We start from the raw sequence: 27,880 nt of genomic DNA on the forward strand, positions 1-27,880 counted from the left end.
GTGCTTGTGAAAGGGTGGGTGTGAGAGTGTGTGAGTATGTGTGCATGCATTTTTGTTTGTGAATGGGCGGGCGTGAGTATGTGTGCATGCAAGTGTGCTTGTGAATGGGTGGGTGTGAGAGTGTGTGAGTATGTGTGCATGCATGCTTGCTTGTGAATGGGCAGGTGTGAGTATGTGTGCATGCAAGTGTGCTTGTGAAAGGGTGGGTGTGAGAGTGTGTGAGTATGTGTGCATGCTTGCTTGTGAATGGGCAGGTGTGAGTATGTGTGCATGCAAGTGTGCTTGTGAAAGGGTGGGTGTGAGAGTGTGTGAGTATGTGTGCATGCATGCTTGCTTGTGAATGGGTGGGTGAGTGTGTGTGCATGCATGTGTGCTTGTGAAAGGATGGGTGTGAGAGTGTGTGAGTATGTGTGCATGCATGCTTTCTTGTGAATGGGTGGGTGAGTGTGTGTGCATGCATGTGTGCTTGTGAAAGGATGGGTGTGAGAGTGTGTGAGTATGTGTGCATGCATGCTTTCTTGTGAATGGGTGGGTGAGTGTGTGTGCATGCATGTGTGCTTGTGAAAGGGGGTGGGAGAGTGTGTGAGTATGTGTGCATGCATGCTTGCTTGTGAATGGGCAGGTGTGAGTATGTGTGCATGCAAGTGTGCTTGTGAAAGGGTGGGTGTGAGAGTGTGTGAGTATGTGTGCATGCTTGCTTGTGAATGGGCAGGTGTGAGTATGTGTGCATGCAAGTGTGCTTGTGAAAGGGTGGGTGTGAGAGTGTGTGAGTATGTGTGCATGCATGCTTGCTTGTGAATGGGTGGGTGAGTGTGTGTGCATGCATGTGTGCTTGTGAAAGGATGGGTGTGAGAGTGTGTGAGTATGTGTGCATGCATGCTTTCTTGTGAATGGGTGGGTGAGTGTGTGTGCATGCATGTGTGCTTGTGAAAGGATGGGTGTGAGAGTGTGTGAGTATGTGTGCATGCATGCTTTCTTGTGAATGGGTGGGTGAGTGTGTGTGCATGCATGTGTGCTTGTGAAAGGGGGTGGGAGAGTGTGTGAGTATGTGTGCATGCATGCTTGCTTGTGACTAGGTGGGTGAGTGTATGTGCATGCATGTGTGCTTGTGAAAGGATGGGTGTGAGAGTGTGTGAGTATGTGTGCATGCATGCTTGCTTGTGAATGGGTGGGTGACTGTGTGTGCATGCATCTGTGCTTGTGAATGGGTGGGTGTGAGAGTGTGTGAGTATGTGTGCATGTGTGCTTGCTTGTGAATGCGCGGGTGTGAGTATGTGTGCATGCATGTGTGCTTCTGAATGGGTGGGTGTGAGAGTGTGTGAGTATGTGTGCATGCGTGCTTGCTTGTGAATGGGCGGGTGTGAGTATATGTGCATGCATGTGTGCTTGTGAATGGGTGGGTGAGTGTGTGTGTGTGTGCATGCATGTGTGTTTGTGAATGGGTGGGTGAGTGTGTGTGTGTGTGCATGCATGTGTGTTTGTGAATGGGTGGGTGTGAGAGCATTTATTAACCTGCAAATAAATGGTGTCCGTTTTTTTAAGCCTCCTTACACAACTCCTGATCCACCAAGACACCCCACAGCCACCCTGCTGGCATCAGTGCGGCCCTCGGACACACCACAGACCATACTTTTGGCCCCATGGCAAATGTTTGTCAGTACCATTGTTTTTTTTATATGGAACCCATAGGCCCAGATGCATATCCTGACAATAAACATACAATACACATTTTAAAGCTTTAGGGGACAAGAAGCTAGAGGGAAAGGGTGAGAGGGTCGACTGAACTAGGAGTGAGCAGAAGAAACAGCATCAAAACACTGAGACAAATGAAACGAAAAGTGATTTCATTTGTATTGCATATCCTCAAAGTGGTTCCTCCATGACTGTGCAAGCCCCCGAGAGGTCAGGCATAGCTGGGGTCTGCCACTTTAAGGTTGGCGGGGGTCAATCTCTCGCAGCGGGGGCCCCGCCTGGGGGCGCGGATCTCACAGACTCACATTTTTCATATAAATCATTAATCGCTCCTCTTGTTGCGGAAACACATTAGTGTTTATGACATGATGCCCTCGCTCCCCATGGCATAAACAACATATGAAGTGAAGTATTAACTGACAAAACGCATTAGCTTCACAGCGGGAGCCTGGCAGGGGGCCCCTCCCCCTCCGCTCGGGGAATCGGCTTCCTGTGCAGTGATGGCTGCTCCTGAGTCTGTCTGCTCTTTCTATTGAGAGGGCGCTTCCTGGTTGGTTTCAGCTGGAATCTGGGCGCTGATGTGTTGTGTTGTGATAGGGGTGTCCTACAAAGGTCCTGCTAGACAACTTTAACCCCTTCCCTGCGGGGGTAATTCCCCCACGGTGCGGGGGCAGGAGGATGAGCGCGGTACCGCGGTGCTCGTGACGAGACCAGCTCGTCATGAGTCACGCTGGAGCTGTGACTCATGACGAGGACCGGTTTCTGGCATTATGCAAATCAGTCTGACCCTGTGCCTCATGGGAACAGTCCAGCCCGAACTGCCAAGCCATGCCTTCCCTGGACCGGAAACAAGCCTCCGAGGACTGGTTTCTGCCATTATCAAACACTCACACCCGGTCCAGGGAAGGCATGGCTTGGCAGTTCGGGCTGGACTGTTCCCATGAGGCACAGGGTCAGACTGATTTGCATATAGCCATGTCTGAACTGGGGTGGCAGAGTGGGCTAAAGAACGGTGATGGATTAAACCCAGATCTTTTGACTGGGTGTGAGTGTTTGATTGATTCAGATGCTCCGTCCATCACCACCCCCTTTTGTACCGCTTTTGGCCGCCATAAGTGTGGCAGGGTATGCTCAGACGTGAGTCCCTTGCTCACTTTGCCACTGGATTCAAGCAAGCCGGGCTGAAGACAGCTGTAATGCCAGAAACCGGTCCTCGGAAGCTTGTTTCTGGTCCAGGGAAGGCATGGCTTGGCAGTTCGGGCTGGACTGTTCCCATGAGGCACAGGGTCAGACTGATTTGCATATAGCCATGTCTGAACTGGGGTGGCAGAGTGGGCTAAAGAACGGTGATGGATTAAACCCAGATCTTTTGACTGGGTGTGAGTGTTTGATTGGTTCAGATGCTCCGTCCATTACCACCCCCTTTTGTACCGCTGCTGAGGTAGAAGAGAATGCCCTTGCGTGTTTCCCGACTTATGAGGCTTGCTCTTCCCATAGGATAGCATGGGGAAGAGGTTGACAGTACTTCAACCTGCAGTAGTGGATTGCAGTGGTGCTGACTCTAGATGTTTCTTCTCAATGGATTCGCAATGCCAAACCCTTCCCAGTGGTACAGGTGGACTTGGCATAACTTGCTTAGAAATGCCATTTATAGAATTGTGAACATTTCTATCCTGTAAACTCTTTATGTGCCATGGTGCTTGGCGCCCTCCACAGCGGAGGCCGGGGGAGCACATTGAGGCATTCCCCAGCGACATCCATAAACCATTGGGCATGCAACAGGAATGGCAGACCTCTGCCATTTGCAGGTCTGACAAATAGATGGGAGGAAGGAGTTGTGACATTTGGCTTCTGGAGCCAGCTGATGGCCCCCCTTAAAGATAGAGATCTACAATTTGCGGCCTCATGATAGAGAAGACGGAAATTTAAGGGACACATCCATGGTTCAAAGGAATACCCTTTCAACCCCCACAACTTCAAAGGCCCACTGCAGTATAACTACTGGTGTCACCCTCCCGCAAAAGAGTAATCTGCTTGTGGGGACGCACAACCGGAGAATCTAGACTGCGTTGGCACACTGCCAGAGGAAATCTGTTGTGCCCAAGGAGGGTTACTGCCATTTGAAAGGATTGCATGCCCTTTCTGAATAGCGGCTGACCTAGGCTGACTACCTGCTGAAGTGTGGCACCCTGAATTGGGCTCCCAAGGGGTCAGTTGGCTGACCACCTGTTCTCTCGAACATCTCAGTGACATCAAAGATCTCCTATGAGGGACCCACACCATCTACCGGTGACATCTAGAGAGCGGTGCTCACTAAGAACCCACATCAGTTGCTGAATTGCAACAGAAATCACGGTGTGAGCTTGGAACTAAGAATATTGCCTGGAATACGGAGTGCCTAGTGCGGAGCCACTGAAATCTAAAGCGAGTGGCCCAAGTACTGCGGGGACCTCAGGGCATATCAGTGTCTTGTTGTTGGTGAGTGGACCTCCTGGTCTCAACATTTGGTGGCAGCGGTGAGACAGAACTTGCGTTTGCACAGCATCGCCCGATGAATAATTGTGCACCACTACTTTACGTAAGCAAAGTGTTCCTTTGTTTTCCAAGGTGTCCCTGCAGGTGATAGAGGGATAGCTGAGGAGTGGTGAGTAACTTGTGTTCCTCAGTAATCTCTACTTCTACTAGTGCACTAACATGACTGAGGGCCAACCTGAGGTAGAGTTTGAGTTGGCTGAGCTGGAAACCTATATGGTGGCCCTGCTCAAGGAGGTCTGTCAGGCAAAAGGGATGGCTTGCAAGGGAAGAGGCAAAAAGGTGGAGTTGCAGGTAGCCTTAAGGGCCTAGGCAAAGGCCCATCCCAAATGATAAGTGATTAGGGAGGGAGAAGCAGAGTATGGGGAACAGTCCAAGCAGGGTCAGGAGCACCCTTACGGGCAACTGACGAAGGTGGAGGACCCTCTTTCCCCCAACCTGGGGGCCACTCTGAAACCAGCACCAGCATAACCTCAAGGAGCCTGTCCTCCAAGGGGCTGGAGGACAGGTGGGAAGAAAAGAAGCTGAAGTTAGAGCTTGCCAGGGCTGCCAAGGAGCAGGTCCTAGCCCTTGCTAAATTAGAAAATGAACAGGCCCTGGCTAGATTGGACCAGAAGTTAGTTCTGGCTGAAAAGAGACTAGCCATGGAAGAGAAAAATGTGGCCCATGAGCTTAGCCGCAGAGAGTTGGACATTAGAGCCCTGCAAATAGGGTCCAACAACACTAATGGTGGCAGCGCCCCTGCAGTGCCTAGCAGCGAGAATAAGGGTTGAATCCCCAAAGATGTGGTACAGGATTACCAGGTGGGAGACGACATTGAAAAATGGCTGGCAGCCTACGAGGTTACTTTGAAGGTACAACGGGTCACAGAAGAGAACTGGGAAGGGAGTCTATGGTGGAACATGCCCCCCGTAGGTAAGGACACCCTCCTGACACTGGCTTTAGGGTACCAGAGTAGTTACCCGGCCATGAAGGCCGTGTTCGTAAATACGTTTTGACTGACCCCGGAAAAATACTGACGGAGGTTTCGGCTAGCCATAAGCTGGTCACCCCAAACTGGGTAGACTTCTTAGACTATGCGAGTAAGGCACTGAAGGGTTGGGTGTTGGGCAGTAAGGTTAAGGATTATGAGGGTTTGTAAAATATGGTCTTGAGGAAGCGGGCTCCTCGAGACCTGTTTTATCGAACCTCGCCAACACCTGGTCGACAACAAGCTGGTAGATTGCTGAAAGCTTGCTGAAAAAGCAGACCTCTGGGCTAGTACCAGAATGTCTAAAAAGATAGCTGGGGGTGACTTCCAGAAGGTGGCCAGTGTCCCCACCAAAAGAAGGAGGGAGTGACAAAAAGAAGGAGCCTTCGGACAAGCCTCACAGACCTTCACCTGGAAAGGGTCTGTCCCGAATCTCCAATCCAGCCCCTCAAAGAAAACTCACCCAGACAAGAATCCGCACCCGAAAACCCCTAAGTGCTGTGAGTGTTATGAGTATGGACATTACAAGGGAGATCCTAAGTGTCTAAAACGAGGCCCCCACCCATTGGAGGAAAGGCTCCAGAGGTGGTGAGCATAGTGATGGGGGAGAAGGTGGCCCCAGGTGATGGGGAGTTTAGTGGTGTTACCCTAGTGTCATTGGGCAACAGTGAAATGGTTCCCAGGATCCAGGTGCCTGATAATACAGCAAAATATAGGCAAATGGTCACCATCATTGGGTAGGGAGTAGAAGCTCTGAGAGATACAGGGGCCAGCATGACCATGGTAGAGTGTCAGCTGGTCTCCCCAGAGCAGGTAATTCCCCAAGCCATCTACCAGGTGTTGGTGGCTGAAAACAGAGAGGCTCATTTCCCAGCAGCCCAGGTGCCATTCGGATGGGGGGTGGTCGGCCCTGTTGAAGGTCGCTGTGAGTGCCGCCATGCCAGTGGTTTGTCCGTTGGGTAATGACCTGGAGCACATTATCTGGAAAGAAGTAGAGCTCCGGGCTCATGTAGAGATGTTGGGATTAACCGAATGGATCTGTGCTACCATGAGGTCCATGGCTACCTGAGAAGTGAGTCGGAAGGGGCTAGAGCCTGGGACAATGGTTCAGCCCCCTGCTAAGAACGATAGAGGACGAGGATGGGCGAAACCCACCTCGAAATGTACCTCCAGTGAGACGGATAGGGAACTGGCTGAGGCTGCCCCAGAGTCCACTGAAGAGGATATTACTTTTCCTGGTGCCCTTCCCGAGCTTGTCTGTTGGCAAGTGGAAGGAGGCCCCACTAGGACGAGTTCTGTAGGGCAGACAGAGAGTGCCCCACCTTTGAGGGCCTGAGTCGGCAAGCCGAGGCGCAAGCGTCTGGAGATGAATCCAGAACTCATCACCTTTACTGGGAGGATAACCTTCTGTACAGCAAGTCCAAGACATCTGGCCAGGGGGCCCACATGGCCCTGGTGGCCCCCAAGTATTACAGGTCCTTCCTATTGGAATTAGCCCACGATCTTTCCCTGGCTAGAAATTTGGGCCAGGATATAACATTCACCCGGTTTGCTCCTCACTTTTATTGGCCCAGATTCAGGATGTTCTCAAATGCATTCTGCAGGACCTGTGTGACCTGCCAGGCCAGTGGCAAGATGGGGCAGAAGCCTAAAGCTCCCCTTCACCTCCTGCCTGTCATTGACTCCCCCTTTGAGAGGGTGGGTATCGATATCCTAGGGCCTATGGACTGTGGAGTGACATATAACTTCTCCACTCCTTACCACCCCCAAACTAATGGGCTTGTGGAGACATTCAACAAGACCCTGAAGGGCATGTTCAGAGGCCTACCAGAGGCCCTTAGGAATAAGTAGAACATCCTCTTACCATGCCTGTTGTTTGCCTACCAGGTGGTCCCTCAGAAGGGAGTGGGGTTTAGTGACTTCAAACTCCTATTCGGGCACCGGGTCAGGGGACATCTGCGTTTGGTCAACGAAGGCTGGGAGCAGTCTCCCAAGAGAATTCCTCAGGATGTAGTAAACTACATACTGGCCTTCCAGAGCCAAATGGGGAGGTTGTGGAAGCAAGCCGCCCACATCTTAGAAGCCAGCCAGGATGCTATGAAGCAGTAGTATGATAGGGATGCCACTCCTGTGAAGTCGACACCTGGACAGAAAAGTGTGAGTGATGGAGGTAGTGGAGCCGGGGGCCCTCCAGGACCAATGAACAGGGCACTATTATGTGACTGAGAGGAAGGGGGACCCCACCTACCTGGTGGATCTCTAGACCTCCAGGCAGGCCCTCCGGGTACTGCACATCAGTCACCTCAATCCACACTTTGAGAGGTCTGTGATCACCATGCTAATGGTGGCGGATGGGGAGGCAGAGGAGGAGAGTGAACCTCTCCCTGACCTCCTGGACTCTAAGGAGATAGATGGGTCAGTGGAAGGAGTAAACCTGTCCCCCACCCTAACTCCTGACCAGCCGGGGGGATGCCACTGAGTGTTGGAGAAGCTTCCCTCTCTGTTCTCTCTTATCACAGGGACCACCCACCTGTGCATGATGTGGACACAGGCAACAATCTCCCTGTCAAGTGCAGATTTTACAGGTTGTCTGATAAGGTGAGGTCTAGCATCAAGGCGAAGGTGTCTAAAATGCTAGAATTGGGGTTCATCAAGACCTCATTCAGTCCCTGGTCCAGTCTAGTGGTTCTGGTACTAAAAACCGCCTTGCTGTGCACCACACCTGAACTTAGGTTCTGTGCTAACTCTAGGGGGCTGAACTCGGTGACCTGAATGGATGCCCATCCAATTCTGTGGGCAGATGAGTTGAGCGACTGGTGGGCGCTGCCCAGTATTTAAGTACCTTCGACCTCATCTCCGTGTATTGGCAAATTGCTCACACCAGGGGAGCCCAGGAGAAAACTGTCTTCTCCATTTCAGAAGAGCATTACGAGTTCCCGATCATGCCCTTTGAGCTCAAGAATGCCCCTCCACCTTCCTGAGGCTGGTAAACCAGATCCTTGCTGGCATGGAGGCCTTCTCAGTGGTGTATCTAGACGACATTGCCATCTTCATTACCAGCTGGAATGATCATCTCTTTCACCTCCAGGAAAGCAGCAAGCAGGCGTGGCTATCAAGGCCAGTAAGTGACAGATAGAACAAGGTTCTGTGGTGTACTTGGTATATCGGGTGGGCTACGGTAAGATGCAACCTCTCCACCCAAGGTGGAAGCCATCCGGGCCTGGGAGCCCCCCAAAACCCAACCCAGCATCAAAGCTTTCTTGGGCCTCGCCGGGTACTACCGGAGGTTCATCAAAGATATGGCACCATTGGGACCACGTGATGAAGCTGACTTCAAATAAGTAGCCCAGGAATGTAATATGGACCAAGGCTTGCCAAACGGCGCTTGACTCCCCCAAACAGGCCATGTGCACAGCTCCTGTGCTCCAGGTCCCTTACTTCTCTCGGGAGCTCATCGTTAAGACGGATGCCTCCAAACATGGAATTGGAGCAGTACTGTCCCAGCTGAACGAGGAGCGCCTAGACACATTGCAGATGAGATAAGCGTGACTGCAGCATGAACAAATGATAAAAGAAGTAACCTGGGCACATACATTTTTTTTCCAAACCAGGTTGGGAGGGTGTTAGGGGGAAGAAGAAACAGGGACGGGTTTGGAGAAGAACAAAGATGTTGGCGGTGAGGAGGGGTTGAAAGATTTTTTTTAAAGCCCTATCATGCAGCCAACATTGACTGCGTCTTAGCGTTTTTTACCTAAATGCACAGTACACGATTTGCAGCACCAGCAGCAGAAGGACACTAATTAAATGTATCTAATCTGTTCTTAGTCCATGCTCTACAGAAAGAAAAGGAAGTGATGCCTGGGCTGTACTACCCAATCAGAAGGCAGCAAAGAAGAATGACAACGCTGCACATGAATGGTAAGTAATCTACAGAACACAAGAGTCTCTCTAGCACATGCTCATGCAGGCGAATCCTAAAAAGGAATACCTCGCAGATGAACTACTCATCTTGCATGTCCCTATCCACCTGTAACCGAAACCAGGTCAGACCTGTGATTGGGAAACATCACAAAGAAAACTCCTCTATTTTATCACATGTACGCAGACAACACTCAAATATACCTAAAAATGTCCTCACCTGATGATATCAAAACTCTTAACTCTGCTCTCGTTAAAACTCAACATTGGCTAACTCACAATCACCTTATGCTACATCCCCTCAAGATGAAATTCCTACTGATTGCCCCCCACAACCATCCTACCCCCATTCAAGACTGTCTCAAATAGGTAACGGCCTTCAATTACGCTCCACATGTTGTGGATTCCTCCAGATCTTCCGGCATAACGCTGGACAAACACCTGAGCATAAAAGACCACATCAGTGCAACAACTAGAGGAGCCAATCACCAACTCAACACTTTAAGGAAAATCAAACCGTTCCTGCCTCCGGAGGACATGCAGCTAGCAGTCCAGTACCTTGTTATCTCCCACTTGGATTATGGAATTGTGACCCTGGCTGGGCTTCCCAAAGCTAGACTGGCGCCTTTAAGGGCTACCCTGAACTCTGCTGCCAGACTCAACACAGGATAAAAAAAATGTGATCACATCACACCAGACCTAATTCAACTCAAGTGGCTGCCTCTCGAAGCAAGGATTTGTTTTCAAAATAGCCTGCCTGACATACAAAGCGCTACACTATAACACTCCAGTCTACCTGGCAAAAAAACGTGAACTATCTGGTTTGAACCGAGCCCTAAATTCGAATAATCTACTGCCAAAGCCTCAAAAACAGCAACAAAAAGAGAACTCACAACTGATCCTTCTCCAGTCTTGCTCCAAGAATATGGAACTCTGGGGCATATTACCAACAACTAGCGATAATTATCGCTGTGTTGGCTTAGAGGCAATAATTTTATCGCCGTGTTGCGGCGATTTTTATCGCTTAGGAGTCTTGATATTATCAAGGTTTATCTCCTAAGCGATAAAAATCGGCCGAAATGCATGAATATCGCTGTAAAGTCAGCGATATTCATGCATTACCGAGCTAATGCTCTTAGCCATGTTATCCACCTCCCATTGGATAACATGGCTAAGAACTGCTCTGGGCAGGCGTTAGCTTTTGGAGATATTCGCGCTTAGCACAAATATCTCCAGAAGTTGGTAATAGGAGATAGCGATGTTAGCGACTGTTTCCAGTCGCTAACATCTTGGCACGCCTACTTTGCATGTCATTAGTGATAAATATCTCTGACATGCAAAGCGGGGCCCAAGATGGTCGCTATCTCCTACTAGCTGTCGCTAACTGGTGTTAGCAACAGCTAGGTAATAGGGAGATAATTTTATCTCCGCTTTCTTGGCTTTTAAAGCCAAAAAAGCGGAGATAAATCCCTTGATAATATGCCCCTCTCTTCCTCCCGAAATCAGAACTAACGCCTCGATCGCCACATAAATAAAATAAGTCAGAGGGTGGCTCCTGAATAGCTGCTTGCAATAATAGTCCTGAAGCCACCCAAACATACCGTACTTCCTGTTTACTGCACTGTTTGTAATGTCCTACAATGCATTTTATACTGATGTATAACTCCCATGAGTTGGACTATTCTTTATCTTTTTCTGGTTATATTAATTACTTTCATAAACAGCGCTCTGATACCCTGGTGGGCCATGTTTGAGCTATATAAAACCTTTCAAATAAAATTGAATAAATACCAGCAGTTCCTTCATACTGCTCTGGAATCTGAAATAAGTCTCATGTGACCCTTTCATATACTCTGTCTGTCCCTCACTGAAGCCTCGCACTCTCAGGAACCCCTGGCTGTCAAGGGGAATCTGTCTGCTCCCGCCAAAGCCGCCCAGCTTGAACTAGAACAAACCCTATCTTCTGTCCTCTGGACTCTGGACTGGTGTGTGTCTCTGTTTGAGTCTTCTGGAATCAATGCTTGTTTAACTCTATAGTGCTCTGTGCTGTCGAGAGTATGTATCATGACAGAAATCCGCCAAACGAATTAATAAAGGAATAAATAAAAAATAAGTGAAGAATTAAAAAAAAACGTTCCTTTTGTCTTTTGCAAAGTGTAGCACGGTGTGATGTAAATGTGTTTCCAAAAGAGTACAGAGTGACTTCGCTGAGGGTCAAATGAAGTGACATTAACACTCAACATCAGCCAGCAGGCCAGCTGTTGTCGCGTGCAGCCCTCGTGGCCACTGAAACTGTGCGACAGGCAAAGGGCTTCGTTCCAAAGAGGCAAAGACTGTGACCCATGTTCGAAGATAGGGTATCGGCGGCCATCTTTAAAGTGGACAAGAAGGCCCCGCCGCCCACGCCCCTTCGAGTGTGAGCCGTGTAAAGCCTGGCAATCTTGACATTAAAAATGTGCACCCGTCATTAAAAAAACATGCTTGATAAGCTGCTTGCCCAGCGGTCCCAGCCGGCATTTCTTCCTTTTATACAGCCCAGAACCAATGATCTATCACCGGGCTATAAATTTCCACCATTTACTGGCCAAAGCTGCTCTTGTTTTATCTTGTGTCAGCTACAATTTGATAGACTGCCGCGCCAGCAGCGGGACGCCAGCTCCCTCTGCCCGGTCCATTAATCTACCCCCCATCCTTCCTAGCCCCCTCTGCAGTTATAAATTAAGGAATAGAAGGAAAACTGCTGGACAGAGTTCCGACCCCTGCTGTGCACCCCCCCGCCCCCGCCACATCACGAGACTTACCACATCAATCAGCTGCGCGATGGACAGCCCGAATTTGACGATGACCACGTCCGTGATGTTCGGCACCGGCCGGGCCCAGCGGTTGTAGCCGGAGAAGAGGCGTTTGAAGAGGCGCTCCTCCGCGTGGGAGCGGGTCCGCTGCGCGCACGAGCCTGGGGAGGGGAGAGAAGCGGAGGTGAATCAGACACGGTCTTTCCTTGTTCTGTTGTGTCTGTTTCTTGGCATAACATTGAAATACCAACTGCCCTTGATAGTTTTTTTTTTACAAGAGTTGAGGAACACACTGTGCAAAAATGTACCACAGTTGTATATCAGGGAGAAATATACGAAATAAAGGACCCCCAACAGTATTGAAATGGAAAATGACTATTTAGCGGCTGCAAGTCAGTTTCTTTAATGAGGTTGGGCGATTTCTCTGTGATTTTCCATATCTTGGATAAGTATTGGGGTGGATCAGTGACAGAATCTCAGAAACCGAAATATCGTGTGGACACAATCCCATAGATTCATCAAGCATCCATTTTGCGATATCTTTTTAGCGAAAAATAAGGATTCGCTAATAAGGAATGGCAAAATGCTATACATGAAGAACTCGCTTAAAAAATAGCGATTCCTTAATTGCGACTCGCAAATTGCGAGTTGGAATTAAGGAATACCCCCCAATTCATTCCTATGGGCCTAGAGGCCCATAGGAATGAATGGGAAGACAATCTCAATTTGCGATTCTCAATTAGAGAATCGCAAATTGAGATTGCAATTTCAAGGGTGCCAGGGTGTCAAAAGGACACCCTGTTGCACCCCAGAAATAGGTACATCTTGAACACACACATGCCCTAAGGGTATGTTTGTGTGTAAAATGGAACTTTGAAAAATGCACTTTAGTGCATTTTTCAAAGTTTTTGCAAATTACCATGAAGTTTAACTTCATGGTAATTTGCGCCCCCTATTAGCGAAATCGCTTATTTTTTAACAATGCATTGCATTTAAGGAATCTCAATTTGAGAATCCTTAAATGCAATAGCAATTTAAGTAATCACAATTTTACGATTTTTTTAATAGCGATTTTTGCATTTGGGATGATGCAAACCAAATGCAAAAATACCGGTTGCAAAGGGGCAGATTCTGAGAATCTATGCCAATGTCTTGTCAAAAAGTATCGAGGACAAGTTTATTGAGAAGGTGAGTGTAAATAGGTAAGTATAAATTTGCTATGGTTAACTCCAGATCTGCGTACGATAAATATAGTGTCAAGGTACATATATGTAGAGTTATGTATAGTAAAATTTTACTTACCCGTAGAAACTGACCTACACAATAATCTTGTCCTCGACTTTTTGGGCACAATATTCTATACCGGTTGGGGTACAGTCTTACTGATAATTCACTAGGCTCCCCTGCTCTAGACTTTCCATCTCTCGGAAGGGGTTTGGTTTACTCAGTAACTTTCTTTTAGCATACTTATCTGTGCTATCACTTGGATGCCAGGCACAAACCAGCACATTAAAAAACAAATAAATAAATATACCACACATTGACCTGCCCCTCTCAATCTCAAACCCATTTTTTAAATTAATTTATATATATTAGCTTTGTTCTATACATTCAAGAAACACTCGTCACTTTGCACCTGCTTCAGAATCCACTATTACCAGTACATTGGGGCTGAGGTAGGTCTGCGAGGTAGATGTTGGACGTAAAACAACATAGCAGCATTGAACTAATTGTACTATTTCACATGTGATGCAAGTAAGATAGCAGGGTATACATTTTTTGTGGGTTCCTCATCTAATAATGTATGGAACGTGAATTGGTTGTTATGTTAAGAAGTTTCCTGGAGAGTGCGTGATTTGTTATTGCTTCATTCATGGCACAACTGTGCCCCGGATATTTTTTTATTTATTTAATGCGCTTTTATATAGCGCGAACATTACCCAAAGGTGTCAGAGCGCTTTACAAAGGAACCAGTTGCGTTACATAAGGACTATGGATTACACGAGTTACAAAAGAGATATAAACAGGAAATAACTGCAAATGAACAAGTGGAGTGAAAGGAGGAAAAATTGCAAATGTACAAGTTGTAAAGTCACTCAAGGAAGAGATACAAACAGAAAAACTCTAAAATCACATAGGAATGGTAGTGAGTACAAAGGTCTAGTACATATACTAGTGGTTAGAGTTAAATAGATATACAAATTCACTCAGGATTACATTTTAACAGCAATAAGGATTGGACCATTATATATTACATATTTAGAGAGCAGGAAATTCTTGCCATCGCTCAGCCAGGTGTTCAGGTGGTGTTGCACTCAAGGGTGGCGGTCTTGGGTCTTGGTAGACAGATACAGGTACAGGTCCTGCTGGCCTCAATATAATATATAGACATGGTGGTCCTGCACCCAAGGGTCCTACCACCATGTTTGATCTGCTCGAAGCTTGGTGTAATGGCCGGACGTGGCAGAGCATGATGTTATGGACTGGGCCCGGTGGGGAGACAGTTTCTGTAAGGGACATGCCTGACCGGTGGTATAAGACATCAAATGCAGAGAACATTCCAGGCTGCTTCTTTGACCACTGAGTTTATCATGTGGGAGACAAAATGTTACAACCTAATAGAACTCATGGGTTCTTTACTGTAAGGTCGGCCTGCTTTCAGATGAACCGTACCATACTTTCCTTTGTGACACTCAGGCCCATTTTTACTAACACCCTGGGCCAAAACCAGCACAGGGTGTAGAATCTGCATTTGGTTCCTTCCAGTACAAAGCGTATTCTCGAGGTCACACTATGCACTGTTGCACTATGATGCAAGGGTGTGTGCGTGGTACAAGACGCCAAGAGTGGTCCAGCACAGGTGCAGTGGCGTTGAAACGGGGGTGCAGGGGTGCGGGCCGCTGGTGTCATCACTGAGGGGGGTGACAAAATGGCAAAAATGTATTTTAAACAATTTTTTTTTAGCCATTTTGTCTAGCCGGGGGTGACAAGAGATTTTCCGCATCGCGTACCACCTGATCTTGCTACGCCACTGACCAGGTGGAGAGAGGAACAGCACTTATCCAAGCAGATATGAGATATTCTGGTCTCTTCCTTTTCAAAGAATTGGGGCCTGATTACGATCTTGGCGGACAGGGTGACTCCATCACGAACATGACGCATATCCCGTCCGCCAAATTACAATTCCATTATATCCTATAGAACTTGTGATACGGCGGATGGGATATCCGTTTGTGGCAGATATCCCATCCGCCAAGATAATAATCAGGCCGCAACCCTGTGGGACAGCGGACATCTGTCGGCTGACTTTAGTGCACTTGTGTTCAGTCAGCAGGACAGCGGTGAGCTGTAAAGGTCGTTCCTGCACACTCACAAAAGAGAGTGAAGAAGGAGCTTCACACTCACACCTGTCCCACGGTCCTGTCCCATTTTTTTAACAGACAAGAATGGTCTTTACATCTGGCGCTGGTTCCGCCCCATAGGGCAACTTCCTGGTTAGTGCCACCATTAAAAATTAGTGAGTGTTTCTTTTTGGAATGTGCATGGTTTGAGGAGTGGCCTTGAGGCTCTCTCGGGAACACCAAACGCTTGACTAAAGCATGCCTTAGATTCTTCAATGGACTTTGTGAACTGTTCTGCATTTCAAGGTCGGTGCATATGAGCTTTATTCAGATTTGCTTTCGTGTAGCAATGTTGGAAAGGTGGCACTTCGTACCTTTACCTCTGCCCACATTGAATACCAGCAACTCGGAATATCCCTGAGATAAAGAATGAACTGCAGACGTTGGGAGCAGTGCTGTCTGCTGCGTTTTCTTGAAATCAGAGAAATGTTGAATGATATGTGTGCACTTTTCCCTGGCAAATGCGTAAAGAGGTGCTCAGCTGTGCACTTAGCCAGCTCTCTTGTTCAAGGTAGGACCCCTGGGGACGTGTGTGACTTTTTTTGGTGTCTCAGTGCATACATGAAGTTGAAAATCTACGAGTTAACCCCTTCGCTGCTAATGACAAGGGTAACTCGTCATGGAGTTTCCATTGATTTCAATGGAAAGTGGTTGTAAATCTTTCCAGGGCCTTAGCATCCAAGTGCTAACAGCAAAGCTCAAGAAAACAAAGCCGCAATTACTACCCTGAGTTTTCAAGCTCCTCAGTCTGGAGCCAACGCACAACTTGGAGAGTTTCCAAGTTAATATATGCTTTGAAGAGGCCAAAAAGAAGTGCACAGGTCCCTGCTGCACTGGTGCAGTGCAGATAATGGCATCATGATATTTGTACGCAGGGCTGGCTTTTGGCACAGGTGAGCAGGCCCTGGCCAGTGGTACCTAGATTTAGAAGGGTGACCACAGAGGTGACCTCACCAGCTGCTTTAAATAATGTTTTTCCCGGCCACCATTGCAGTTCCTCTTCTTAAGAATGTCTATACAATCTAATTGTTTTGTTTACTTTCCTTTCTCAAACTTCTTTTTGCCTCCTCTCATTGGCTTTCACTAGAGGTGGACAAGCCACTGAAAGCTTGAGCCAGGCTTGGGCTAGAGGCCTGGGTCTGGCTCAGCTCAAGGTCATATTGCAGGGGCGGCTCTAGGCTCATGGTGGCCCTGTGCAGGGAGCGTAGGTAGGGGGCCCCGGAAGAGGGGGCCCGGGCGGGGGCCCCAAATCCCTGCCAGCAGGGGCGGCTCTAGGCTCATGGCAGCCCTGGGCAGGGAGCGTAGGTAGGGGGCCCTGGAAGAGGGGGTCCGGGTGGGGGCCCCAAATCCCTGCCAGCAGGGGCGGCTCTAGGCTCATGGCAGCCCTGGGCAGGGAGCGTAGGTAGGGGGCCCTGGAAGAGGGGGTCCGGGTGGGGGCCCCAAATCCCTGCCAGGGGCCACCACACAAATATGTATCCATCCTCAGAGGATTATTATATTAAGGATTTATATTGGCGTGGCGGCCCCTGGGGTTTGGCGGCACTGTGCAGGTGCACAGCTGGCACATGCCTAAGGCCGCCCCTGCATATTGGAATCCCATGCCCCAAAACGAGCCACATTTTCACAGGAAGAAATCTGGCCTAGTGGCTAGAGCTGCTGACCCTGCCACACTGGGAGCTAGGTTTGATACCTGACCTTGGCTCAACTAAGATCCTGTCAATCAAGGGTAACACTCTAAATTTCTCTTTTGCTGAAAATGCATAAGGTAGTCTGAGTCTTTTGTGAAGTGGTCTTATGTCCTTGGGCCTGAAATGTGGCTTCTGCTTGCCTTCGCTCTCCAACCTTATATCCCACGAATTGAAGACACTGCATTAAACTTTAATATGAGAAAGAGATGCCCATCTAGTGGCTGAATGGTACAGTGTGAAACCAGAAAACATGGGATCAATCATGGTTACCCTACTTGACCAACTGTGTGATCCCAGGCAAATACTTTACTTCATCAAGCCTCATTTTTTTCATTACAACATACGAGTTATGAGTGTTTGCTAAATGTGCTCTTAAGGTAGGATTTTTACCCAAAATTACTCTTAATTGCACACGCGGGCATAATCATGCTTTTATTGTTAATTAAACATCAAAGAGTAACACAGGATTGATTCCCCTCTACTACGACCCTCTACTTGTTCCATACTACACCCCTTTTGCCAGTGCCAAGATAACGTTGCGCTTTATAAATACTCTCATTCATTCATTTGTTAAATTGATGAAATTACTCCGGCATAATTGAAATTCCGCCCAAGGCAAATCCTGTCCCCCTACCAAAGAGACTCATCTTGACACATCACAAGTACCCTCTTTTGTGCTGTGGGCATTTATCAATGCAAAGGTACATTTGCAGCTCAAAACGCATGCAGTTTTGTGATAAAGCGCAAATTGCGCTCTCTCAGCCGACTCAGCAACGTTTCTAGGCTGATCAGAACCCTTGGCCCCACAAATTTGCCCTTTTTCTACGACTCTTTAGGGATATAGGGCCCGATGTAGGTCGGTCGGTAACGGCCGAAAATCGGTATTTTCGGCCGTTACCGATCGGAATAGAGACAACGGGATGTAGGAGGCCGAAATCCTGCGAAATCGGCGAATTTACCGAATCGGAAAGTCACCGAGTCGGTAGAAATCCGAATCGGAAAAAAATTGGACTCGGGAAAATCTCCGAATCGGTAGAATACCTAATCGGAGATTTTTCACATTCCGACATTTTTCCGATTCGGAATTCTACCGACTCGGTGACTTTCCGATTCGGTAAAATCGCCGATTGGGTATAAATTCCGAATCGGTGAAAATCCGATTCGATGCGAAAAGCTGAAGAATGAGATGTAGGTAAGCACTGAAATACCGAATTTGCTTCAAATTCGGTATTTCAGAGTCGGACATTACCATGGATTGGAATCAGGTGGTAACCAGGTGCAACCTATAAAAAAGGACCCAAAATGCAGTTCTACTTGCAACATGGCAGCTTTCTATGTCATAGCAAGACGGCTACGGCTACAGCAGGAAGGAGAGAGGGAATGGCTGAGACAGGAGCAGGTGTATAGACAGCGGATCACCCTGTGCATGCTGACAGATCCAGAGATCCTACAGAGGTACAGGCTGGAGGCAGAGACCATCAGAGACCTCATCAGGGACCTCCAACCCCTGTTGCAGCACCCCACCCCAAGGGCACACGCAATCCCTGTGAAGGTGCAGGTGCTATGCTGCCTACACCTGCTGGCGTCTGGCAGCTATCAAAGTGTAGTTGCTGTGGCAGGAGGGGTGACCCAGAGCAGCCTGTCAAGGTTCTTCCACAAGTTCCTTGATGCCATGATCCAGAGGATGGACCACTACATTTCCTTCCCTTCCACCCATGCAGAACTGGCACAGACAAAAGCTGAATTCTATCAGATGGCAAGATTCCCCCACATCATTGGCTGCATAGATGGCACACACATACCGATTTGCCCCCCTGCTGACACGGAATACGTATACCGCAATCGGAAGTCACGGCACACCATAAATGTGCAAGTGATATGCAATGCCAAGTGTGTGATCACTGACCTGGTTGCAAAGTTTCCGGGGAGTACCCACGACTCCTATATCTTCCAGAGTAGCGGAATTTATGCACGGCTGATGGCAGGGGAATTTGGCGAAGGATGCCTCCTAGGTAAGACACAGTGTCAGACCCCCATAACCAAAATTGCAGTGTGAAGTACATGTATGCATGTGAGTAATGTTACCCCTTCTCCTTCTAGGCGACAGTGCATATGCCCTACGCTCGTTCATTCTCACCCCTTACCTCAACCCCTCAACACCCAGCCAAAGGAGGTACAACCGTGCCCACAAAAGCACGAGGAACGTAGTGGAAAGGACCTTTGGCATCTGGAAGAGCAGGTTCAGATGTCTGCACAAGAGCGGAGGTGCAAGGCAATATACCCCCATCACCTGCTGCAAGATTATTGCTGTCTGTGCAATGTTGCACAACCTTGCAGTCAGGAAAGGCACTGAGGTAGAGTTATCCGACTACGAGGACCCTGACGATGACAATGCTGTGCCACTACCACTACCTGCTGGAGTCTCTGCACCAACTGACGGCAGATACAGGCGTCAGGAGTTAACAGACAACTATTTCTGAGTGAGTACAGATGCACAAACAGGTCAATGTATGTTTTCAGAAATTAAATTTAATAATGTTGCATCAACGTTACTGCACTGATGTGCAACAAAAGAAAAGTTAAACAAGAAGGGGTAGAAATGTCCAATGTCCGGGTTGCCTCACCCGCACTGGCAGTCTTATTTTTTGCTGCGCTTAGCAGGCCCACTAGGATGAGCCTCACCCCCTTCTAAATGCCCTGCAGCCTCAGCTGAGCGCCTGCTGCTCCGGCGCGGCTCTGACGCAGCGCTGGCCGGGCTGCTGCGGCTGCTGCTGTCCCCAGCCTCGCCCAGGACGGGATTCACTACGGTGTTGGAGATCAGTAGTGTCTCCATGGCGGTGGTAATACGGCCCATGCCCCTAGTGACCTCGGACATGTTCTGTGTGAGGCTGGCCTCCATGTTTGCCCCACGTTGGCATAGCTGGGCAGTCGCAGCTGCAAGGCGGTTGAGTGACCTGTTCTGTATTCGTGCATCCCTGCGACGACTCAGCTCATGGTCATCCAATCTGTTGCAGAGCTGGGTGATGGCAGTGGTCATTCGGCCAATAGATGTCGCTATTTCCTTGTTGCTGTCAACGAAGGTCTTGAAGCCCTGTGTCATTTCACCCATCTGCAGGTTGTGCAGGCGCAACTGGCGATGGCAGGCCAGGATGGATTTTGCCTGCATCCTCTGTATCGTTACCATGCTGGTCTCCAGCCCTGCGAAGACGCTGCCTCCCGGTGCTGGTATTGGGCTGCTGGTTGCACGTGGCCTACGTGGATTTCTGCTGCCCTGCTGTGTGTGCTCTGGTGACGCTGGTGTCACGGGGTCTTGTGCAGGAGCCTGACCCGCTGCCCCCTCCATGATGACTAATGGAGCTACAATTCTCCTCCGGGCCGGGGAAGTGGCAGGTGCAGGGTGGCTCTGTGGTGGTGTGTTCTCCGGGGAGAATAGCAATGAGGGCGACTGAGACAGAGACAGTCGGGGGGAGTGTGGAGTTGTGAGGGAATGTCCAGTGTCCTCCTCATTGGCCAGGGCACAGCTGTTGTCCTCCTCCTCCTGTGCTGCTGCACTGGTGCTTGCCACCGCCACCGCACTGGCTGTTGGTGCTGGAGCTGGTGCTGGAGCTGATGCTGCTCCCCCGCCTGATGGTGCCCCTAGGTATAAAGAAGCATTTGTCAAGTGGGTGCTAATGTGTTCCAGTCACTACTATTAAAGCATTGCACATCTCATTACAAACACGTTGATGCTGTATTACTGTTATTTATCTTATGCTTCTGCTGTGGCATTTTTGGTAACTTTTGCAGAGTACATTTAGCGAGATGCATTGCTCATGTCTGTTGCTAGCAGTACTGGCCTGGGGTTTGGCTGTGCATTGGGTCTGTAGGGGAGGTGTCTGGTATGGTGTGTCAAGTTGCGCATGCTTCTTACCTGTAGCTGTAGCTCGGAATGAGCTATCCAGGTCCCCAATTCCCACGACACTGGCCCTCTCGATGGTGGTCGCCACTAGTTCCTCCAGCTGAGTGAGGGGTGGCGCACGGTTTGTTCCTCCTCCAGTGAGTCCAGCCTGCTTGTGCAGGTCGGCCAGTTTGTGCTTGGTCACGCCACGGATGTCGTAAAACCTCTTCTTGAGGTCGTCTAGGCTCCTGTGGGTGACACCAACTGCATTCACTTTCTCCCCGATGTCGATCCACAGCCTCCTCTTGGTGCTCTCCGGAACAGTGAGGGACAGCCTTCCATATAGCTGGGTGAGCACCCTCACCACCTCCTCCACCAAAGTTTGCAGCTCCATGGTGCTGAATTTTGGATTGCGCTTACGCGCTGCCTTCTGGCTCTCTGTGCTGTTAGCCATGTCTCACAGGGATCCTGCTCACAATGCTGCTCTCTCTGTGTTTGCTCAGCTCAGGCAGCTTTCCAGAAAGTTCTGATGAGTTGCACCTGCCTGGGTTGCCACTCCCTGTGGGGGAGGGTGCTTACAGCTCATTGGCTGATGTCTTCAGTGTCACTCAACCTGCTCGGCAAATCGCCATTCTCCGAATCGGTATTTTCCGATTCGGTATTTTCCGAATATGTTCGGTAAATACCGATTCGGAATGTATAATGCCTTCCTATTGGCCTTTCGGCCCATGGGGCGTATTTATATTTCCGATTCGGCGTTTACCGATTCGGTTGGTTCCGCATTTTTTTATTACCGAATCGGACGTGTCCGACCCAGCCTATACCGACTCTCGATACCGAATGCTACCGATTCGGTATTTTTCCGACTATTTTTTCCTACATATCATTTTCCGATTTTGAAATACCGATTCGGTACGGATCGGTATTTTAAAATCGGTAAATGCGTTTTACCTACATCGGGCCCATAGTCCATATGGTCTCTAGCCTTTTCCGAACTTGCTCGTTACTCTTGCTACCTTGTGTCACTTCTAGTCCATCCCAAATTCATTCATTCTTTTGTCTTTTTTTAAAGAGCCTGTTACCTACAAACTCTTCAAAAAAGAGATATGACCTAGGCTGGCTTCACTTTGAAGTTTCCCCCACTCTGTTATTTTTCTCTGCTCTGCTCTATGCTTGACCCTCTTATGCTCAATGCTGTTCTTATATTGCAAACGATTTTGTGTCCTCGATTTTTAATTCATCATCACATGAGGAGACAAACCGAAGGCACCTCTGACTTGCAGGAATCTGGGCGCCATCTTTGTGACCTTTCCAGGTGGTCCTGCAGCTTTCAATTATGCAGTATCTGAATCTGCTGTGACCAGGCAATCAGGGACTATCGCTCCGGTGCTCTGCAGCCCATGCTCAGAGCATAAATAAGTAATGGGCTTATTTGACTGAAATAACTTAGTTAAGACACCACAAGTGATTCTGCCTCAAATCCATTCATTTAGCTGTCTGTATCTCCCAAACAAGAAATACATCTTCTTAAAGTTTGACAGTCTGTTTTGAGACTGCCACATTTGTGAATGCTCTTTCAACAATACATAAACAATTGTGAATAGGATTCCAAAAAGTGGTGTTTTAGACAGTTTTTCGAAGGTTTTATCACACCAACCCTATAAAAACAGGCTCAAAGGAAGAGTAATTTTGAGGGTCTTTTTTCCTAATGACATGTGGGCAGCATTATTTTTAAAAATATTTCTGGAGTGGCTATGAATGAAACGCGAGAAAACTGTTAATTAAATATAGGTTGCTTAAAAATATAAAACATTAGAAAACAAACATTGAAAAAGGAGGCAACTGAGAATTCAGATGGAAATTGAATACTGTTAAAAATTAAATCCATCAATATATGTATGTTCCAAATATTTTATGTAATAGGAAGTGTACTGAAATATATTGGGTAACTGCATATTTTCCTTGTACTCCATTACCAGTGGTTTTCAGGCGGTTATCAGTGATGGAATTATTGTTAATGGCTATAGTGATCCTATCACTGTTTCAAACTGTGGTAATGGAAACAATGTGCAGTAACCTGACGACCACACACTTTAGATTAATGTGGGCTAACAGATGTGAAGTTTTGGAGTAATTTGTGGGCGGAATGGTCTTGAGCGGCCAGTCCTTGTGTGTTTTTGTATTCTCAGATGTTTTGTTTCGCAGCATGTGGATTGTAGGTGCAATGCACTCCCTCTTCAAAGGAATGCAGTTTACTCGAGTGGATTGCTTCATGGCTTGTTCCTTTCAAAAGCGATTGATGGCAGAAGAGCCAATATCTTGTACCTGGGGGTCTATTGTTTGATGTGTTGCATCTCATTTTCCAGGTTGTTGGCATATGCTGTGTGGTTAATGTCTTTTTAAGCCACATTGTGTCTGTCTTCTGTAACTTCCACATCCGCTGCTTCCCAGTGATTGGCTGTGGGGCAGGAAGGCAGCGACTGATGGGATAAAAGTGATTGGAAATGAGAAGAGCATTGGACAGGTCATGGGAGCATCAGTGGTGGGTAAATAAGATTGGGGCTGGGGGGCAAGCTGAGACTGCAGTGTAAGAGTAAACCAAACACAAGGAGATGATGGACTGAGTGCTGAAACTTTTCAGACACTTACCCCCAGTCACAGATCTAGGGTGAATGTATGACATTGTTCTGCATTCTGTCCATCAATTGTTGTTTTTGCATTTGTCACCCCGAGTGGGACGGGTATGCTCAGACGTGAGTCCTGTGCTCTCCATGCCACTGGAGTCAAGCTTTCATGGTTGATGAGGGCTGAAAGCCCGAAACATTCCTAGGATGCTTGTTTACAGTCCAGAGAGGACCTGGTCTGGCAATTCGGGCTGGACTGTTCCCATTGGGCGCATGGTCAAGACTGATTTGCATATGACTGGGTCCAAACTGGAATGGCATGGTGATCAAAAAAACGATGGATTTAGGCCCAGATCTCTTTACTGGGGTGAATGTATGACATTGATCTGCATTCTGTCCATCAATTGTTCTTTTTACAGTTTATGATTAGGCAACAGAGTAGGGGGGGATCTGTCCGCCGCCTGCATACGTACAGTGTACTACTATATGCCGAATGCGATGATCTAAAAAATAATGAATTAACTGAGTAATGCCTGCAGGTTCATGCTTTCGATGTAAATTATTTGATTGCTGTTAAATGGTTCCTGACAGAGCCGGTCATCAAGACCGGAACTGCTGGAAACAATCCCCCTGTTCATCATTAGTGCAGGCGCGGGCCAGCGAAGGTCAACGCGGGAGCCACTTTTGTCTTAGCAACGCATTGTAATGAGCAGCAACTCAACGTGTGGAAATGGTCTCCACAAGCCCACCCGCCCACCCACGCACGCTGTTCCTTTAGTTAAATGATCTTGGAGCATCAGCATGACGTACGTCAAAGGAAATCAGTGAGATATGTTTTATGATAGTCATGCATAGCACTAGAGCAAAATGGCCGCCACCAATCTTTCTCTCCATGCTGGCCAGTCACGTGCAAGATAGGGGTGTGTCTCGTGGCCTTCAGGCATCTGGAAGCTTGATGCTGGAGGAAAAGTCACTCTTTTGTCCAACAAAGAGCTTTGGAAACACCGAAAGAGACCCAGTGAATAGGTTTATAGACTAATGGACATCTCCATGAGAAGAAGTGTTCACCACTAAATATAGAACATGTCACACTAAAAGAATCCTCCCTTATGCTTTACCTCTCCCACCCTCACCCATGACCCACGATGGGAACTGACGTTGGGTGACTGTACCAGTCTAACATTTCACTTACTTTGATTCTGTGATTCAAGTAAGTACACATATGCTACACATCCGTGGCACTGTTATCTTGCTGTTGTGGCATTTTAACACACAGTTATTGTGACATAACATGCGCAATGCTGCATCCAAAAAAGGTAAAAATAAAAACGCATACACCGTGTGTGAAACAATTTGTGTCTATATTTTTTCCTAGGGATCTTAGTAATGTTCTAAAGTCTGTTTCCTAAGCTGAGAGCCAGTGTCCAGAAATAGGGCTCTTGTAGACCCCTCTCTTGATCAGAAAACAGCCTTGTAAAACACTATATTGTATTAGATATTTAATATATCTCTCCATCTGGGAGCTGTTTTAGGATTCAAGACCTTACAAAGCTATACTAAATGTTCAGAATAAATTCTGAAACCTGAGTCCCCTCTTGATATAATTGCTGCTTTGAGAACACTGTGATGTAAACATAGATTGGAATCAACTGTGAAACAAAAAAAATGCCTAATCAAATAGTTATTTATTTATAAAGTTTTATATAGCGCGAACCTGATCCCGGAGGATATCAGAGCGCTTTAGAATTTGAGGTAAAGGTAACAAATCAAAACATGAGTCTAACATGGGGAATCTAATAGGCACTGAATCAAAAAATACACACATAACAGCTCATTGATAAACCTGAGAGAGCGAGTAGGAATGGGCTATACGATGGAGCATAGAGACATAGGGGAGTACTTACAATAATCATATACAGGAGTAATGACCAGTACCAAAACAATAATCAAAACATGAGTCAAATGGGGAGTCTAATATGTATTGAATCAAATGTTGAACATGTAACAGATCATTTATACACCTGGGTGAACGAAGAATGGGCTAGACGATGGAGCTTAATGACTTAATGGGAGTAAATTCAATAATCATGTACAGGAGTAATAACCAAAACAAAAATAATGATCATATCGAAGAATAATAACCGATACTATAATATGTTCAATGTGCTTAGAGCTTAAAAAATGTGCCCCGCATGTTAAGGTAAGAATTTGTTCATGAAAAATCTTTTTGCTTTCCATTGTGTTTGAAATGTAGTGAACATGTAGGTGTTAGTTCCTTTAACAGACAAAGGTGTATCTCCCAATCCTTCCAACAGGCATAATAACACCACCTGGGTAAACCGTTCACCCCTTACAGCATGAATTCAGCGAGCAACAGGTGAAAGGGAACCTGTTCATTTTCATCGTGCCCGAAGCATTCTTACATATTCAGTATGCATAGCTTCAAGTCGAAACTCATTTTTGTTGAAAGGCATACATTTTACAGCAGATTGTAGATTATGTGTAAATGTAGCAAATTAAATATCCATATGGAGAAACCCAGCACGATTCCAGTGACACTGAGTATAATGCTTGCTGAAACTTGACATGACCTGTACCACAGACATTAAGTTCACAGAAAGAGCTCAGCAGGTCAAGAATACTAATTAATTGTCTCCGAATGTATGACATTACAACGCATATATTTACAACGCATGCACTTACAATGCATGCGTTGGATGAGAATAGAGAACAGGATCAAATTTAAATCACTATGCTGTATGCACAAAATTTCCACCAAAAAAGCCCCTAAGTACCTACAAAATCTAGTATGCCACTACCACCCTTCTCGGATTCTGGTGGAGGTGGGGAAGTGTGGCTCAATGGTTAGAGCGGCAGACCCTGATGCAGAGGTCTGGCCCGGGACCAGGGTTCGATTCCTGCCTCGGCGGGTCTTGGGCTCAATTTCCCCGGACCTGATAATTCTCGCCTCGGTGCCTAGTCTAATCATGGGTCCCACTCTGTGACTCTGGGCAATAGCTTGCTTAATCTCCACAACGGCCCCAGCAGCGCTGTGGATGCCTGGCTTCACCTTGGGGGTGCCCAGGAGTGGACATTTCACAGGAAAGCCAGGATGGGTTCCGCAGCGGTATGAATACAGCGCTACGAGGCCTCCGGGTAGAAGTGCGCTATATAAAATACAAACATTTACATTTACATTTACATTTACATTCTAAGATCCGCAACAGCCAACAATTTTGTTATCCCTAAAATAAAACTATCACGCATGGGTGGCAAATCTTTTGCTTTCCTTGGATCCTCTCTGTGGAATGCTATGCCACAGGCTTTGCGCTCTGAGGTGAACTACATGAAATTCAGGAAAGCCTTAAAAATCTGGCTATTTAACATCTAAGTCCTGCCAGTTCTGCCAGCTATTACTGAATCATAGCGCCGGGAAGCCCTTTGTTGGGTAGCTGTCACGCTATATAAGTTAAATAAATAAAATGAATAAATAAATAAAATGCAGTTTTTACATCACAACATCCACTACAATGCATTCCATAACATCGCATGACACTACATCGCATTTTAAAAGACTACCTCTACAACGCATTCCATTACATCGCATACTACCTTTACAACACATACGATTACAACACATACCATTACATTGCATTTAAGGTAAGTATTGGATAGTATAGAGGTAAACATTACTATTCTAACTCCAGGGGGTGCAACAGTAGGGTAAGTGTTGGATAGTGTAGGGGTAAAAATTACTATTCTAACTCCAAGGGGTGCAACAGTAGGGTAAGTGTTGGCTAGTGTAGGGGTAAAAATCACTATTCTAACTCCAAGGGGTGCAACAGTAGGGTAAGTGTTGGATAGTGTAGGGTTAAAAATTACTATTCTAACTCCAGGGGGTGCAACAGTAGGGTAAGTGTTGGATAGTGTAGGGGTTAAAAATGACTATTCCAACTCCAGGGGGTGCAACAGTAGGGTAAGTGTTGGATAGTGTAGGGGTTAAAAATTACTATTCTAACTCCAGGGGGTGCAACAGTAGGGTAAGTGTTGGATAGTGTAGGGGTTAAAAATTACTATTCTAACTCCAGAGGTATGCATTGTAATGGTATGCGTTGTAATGTCTGCATTGTAGTGACATGCGATGTAGTGTCATGCGTTGTAATGCCTGTGTTGTAGTGTCATGCGTTGTAATGGATGTTGCGATGTAATGCCGGCGTTGTAAGTGTAGTGCGATGTAATGGTAGCGCTGTAAAGGTTGTTTCCCATTGTCTCCATATGAGGGTGCTCAAAACTATACCCTGCTCCCAATGTTTATGCTGTTACTTGAGCAAAAATCACTTCCCTGCCAATGGAATGCAGAACCAGGCATGCAACGCCACCCCTGCC

General features: G+C 47.4%; 1 protein-coding gene across 1 annotated transcript in view; it reads right to left on the reverse strand.

Annotated features, from left to right (window-relative positions):
- The window catches only part of CHRNA2 (cholinergic receptor nicotinic alpha 2 subunit), a 166,272-nt gene that overhangs the window by 65,750 nt on the left and 72,642 nt on the right, over window positions 1-27,880 (reverse strand). The window contains exon 3 of the mRNA XM_078649943.1: window positions 11,914-12,065. Within this exon, the coding sequence (XP_078506069.1) occupies window positions 11,914-12,065 (152 nt within the window). The remainder of the gene's footprint in view (window positions 1-11,913; window positions 12,066-27,880) is intronic.

This window comes from Lissotriton helveticus, chromosome 6, assembly GCF_964261635.1.
Source record: "Lissotriton helveticus chromosome 6, aLisHel1.1, whole genome shotgun sequence".
NCBI classification, from domain to species: Eukaryota; Metazoa; Chordata; class Amphibia; order Caudata; family Salamandridae; genus Lissotriton; species Lissotriton helveticus.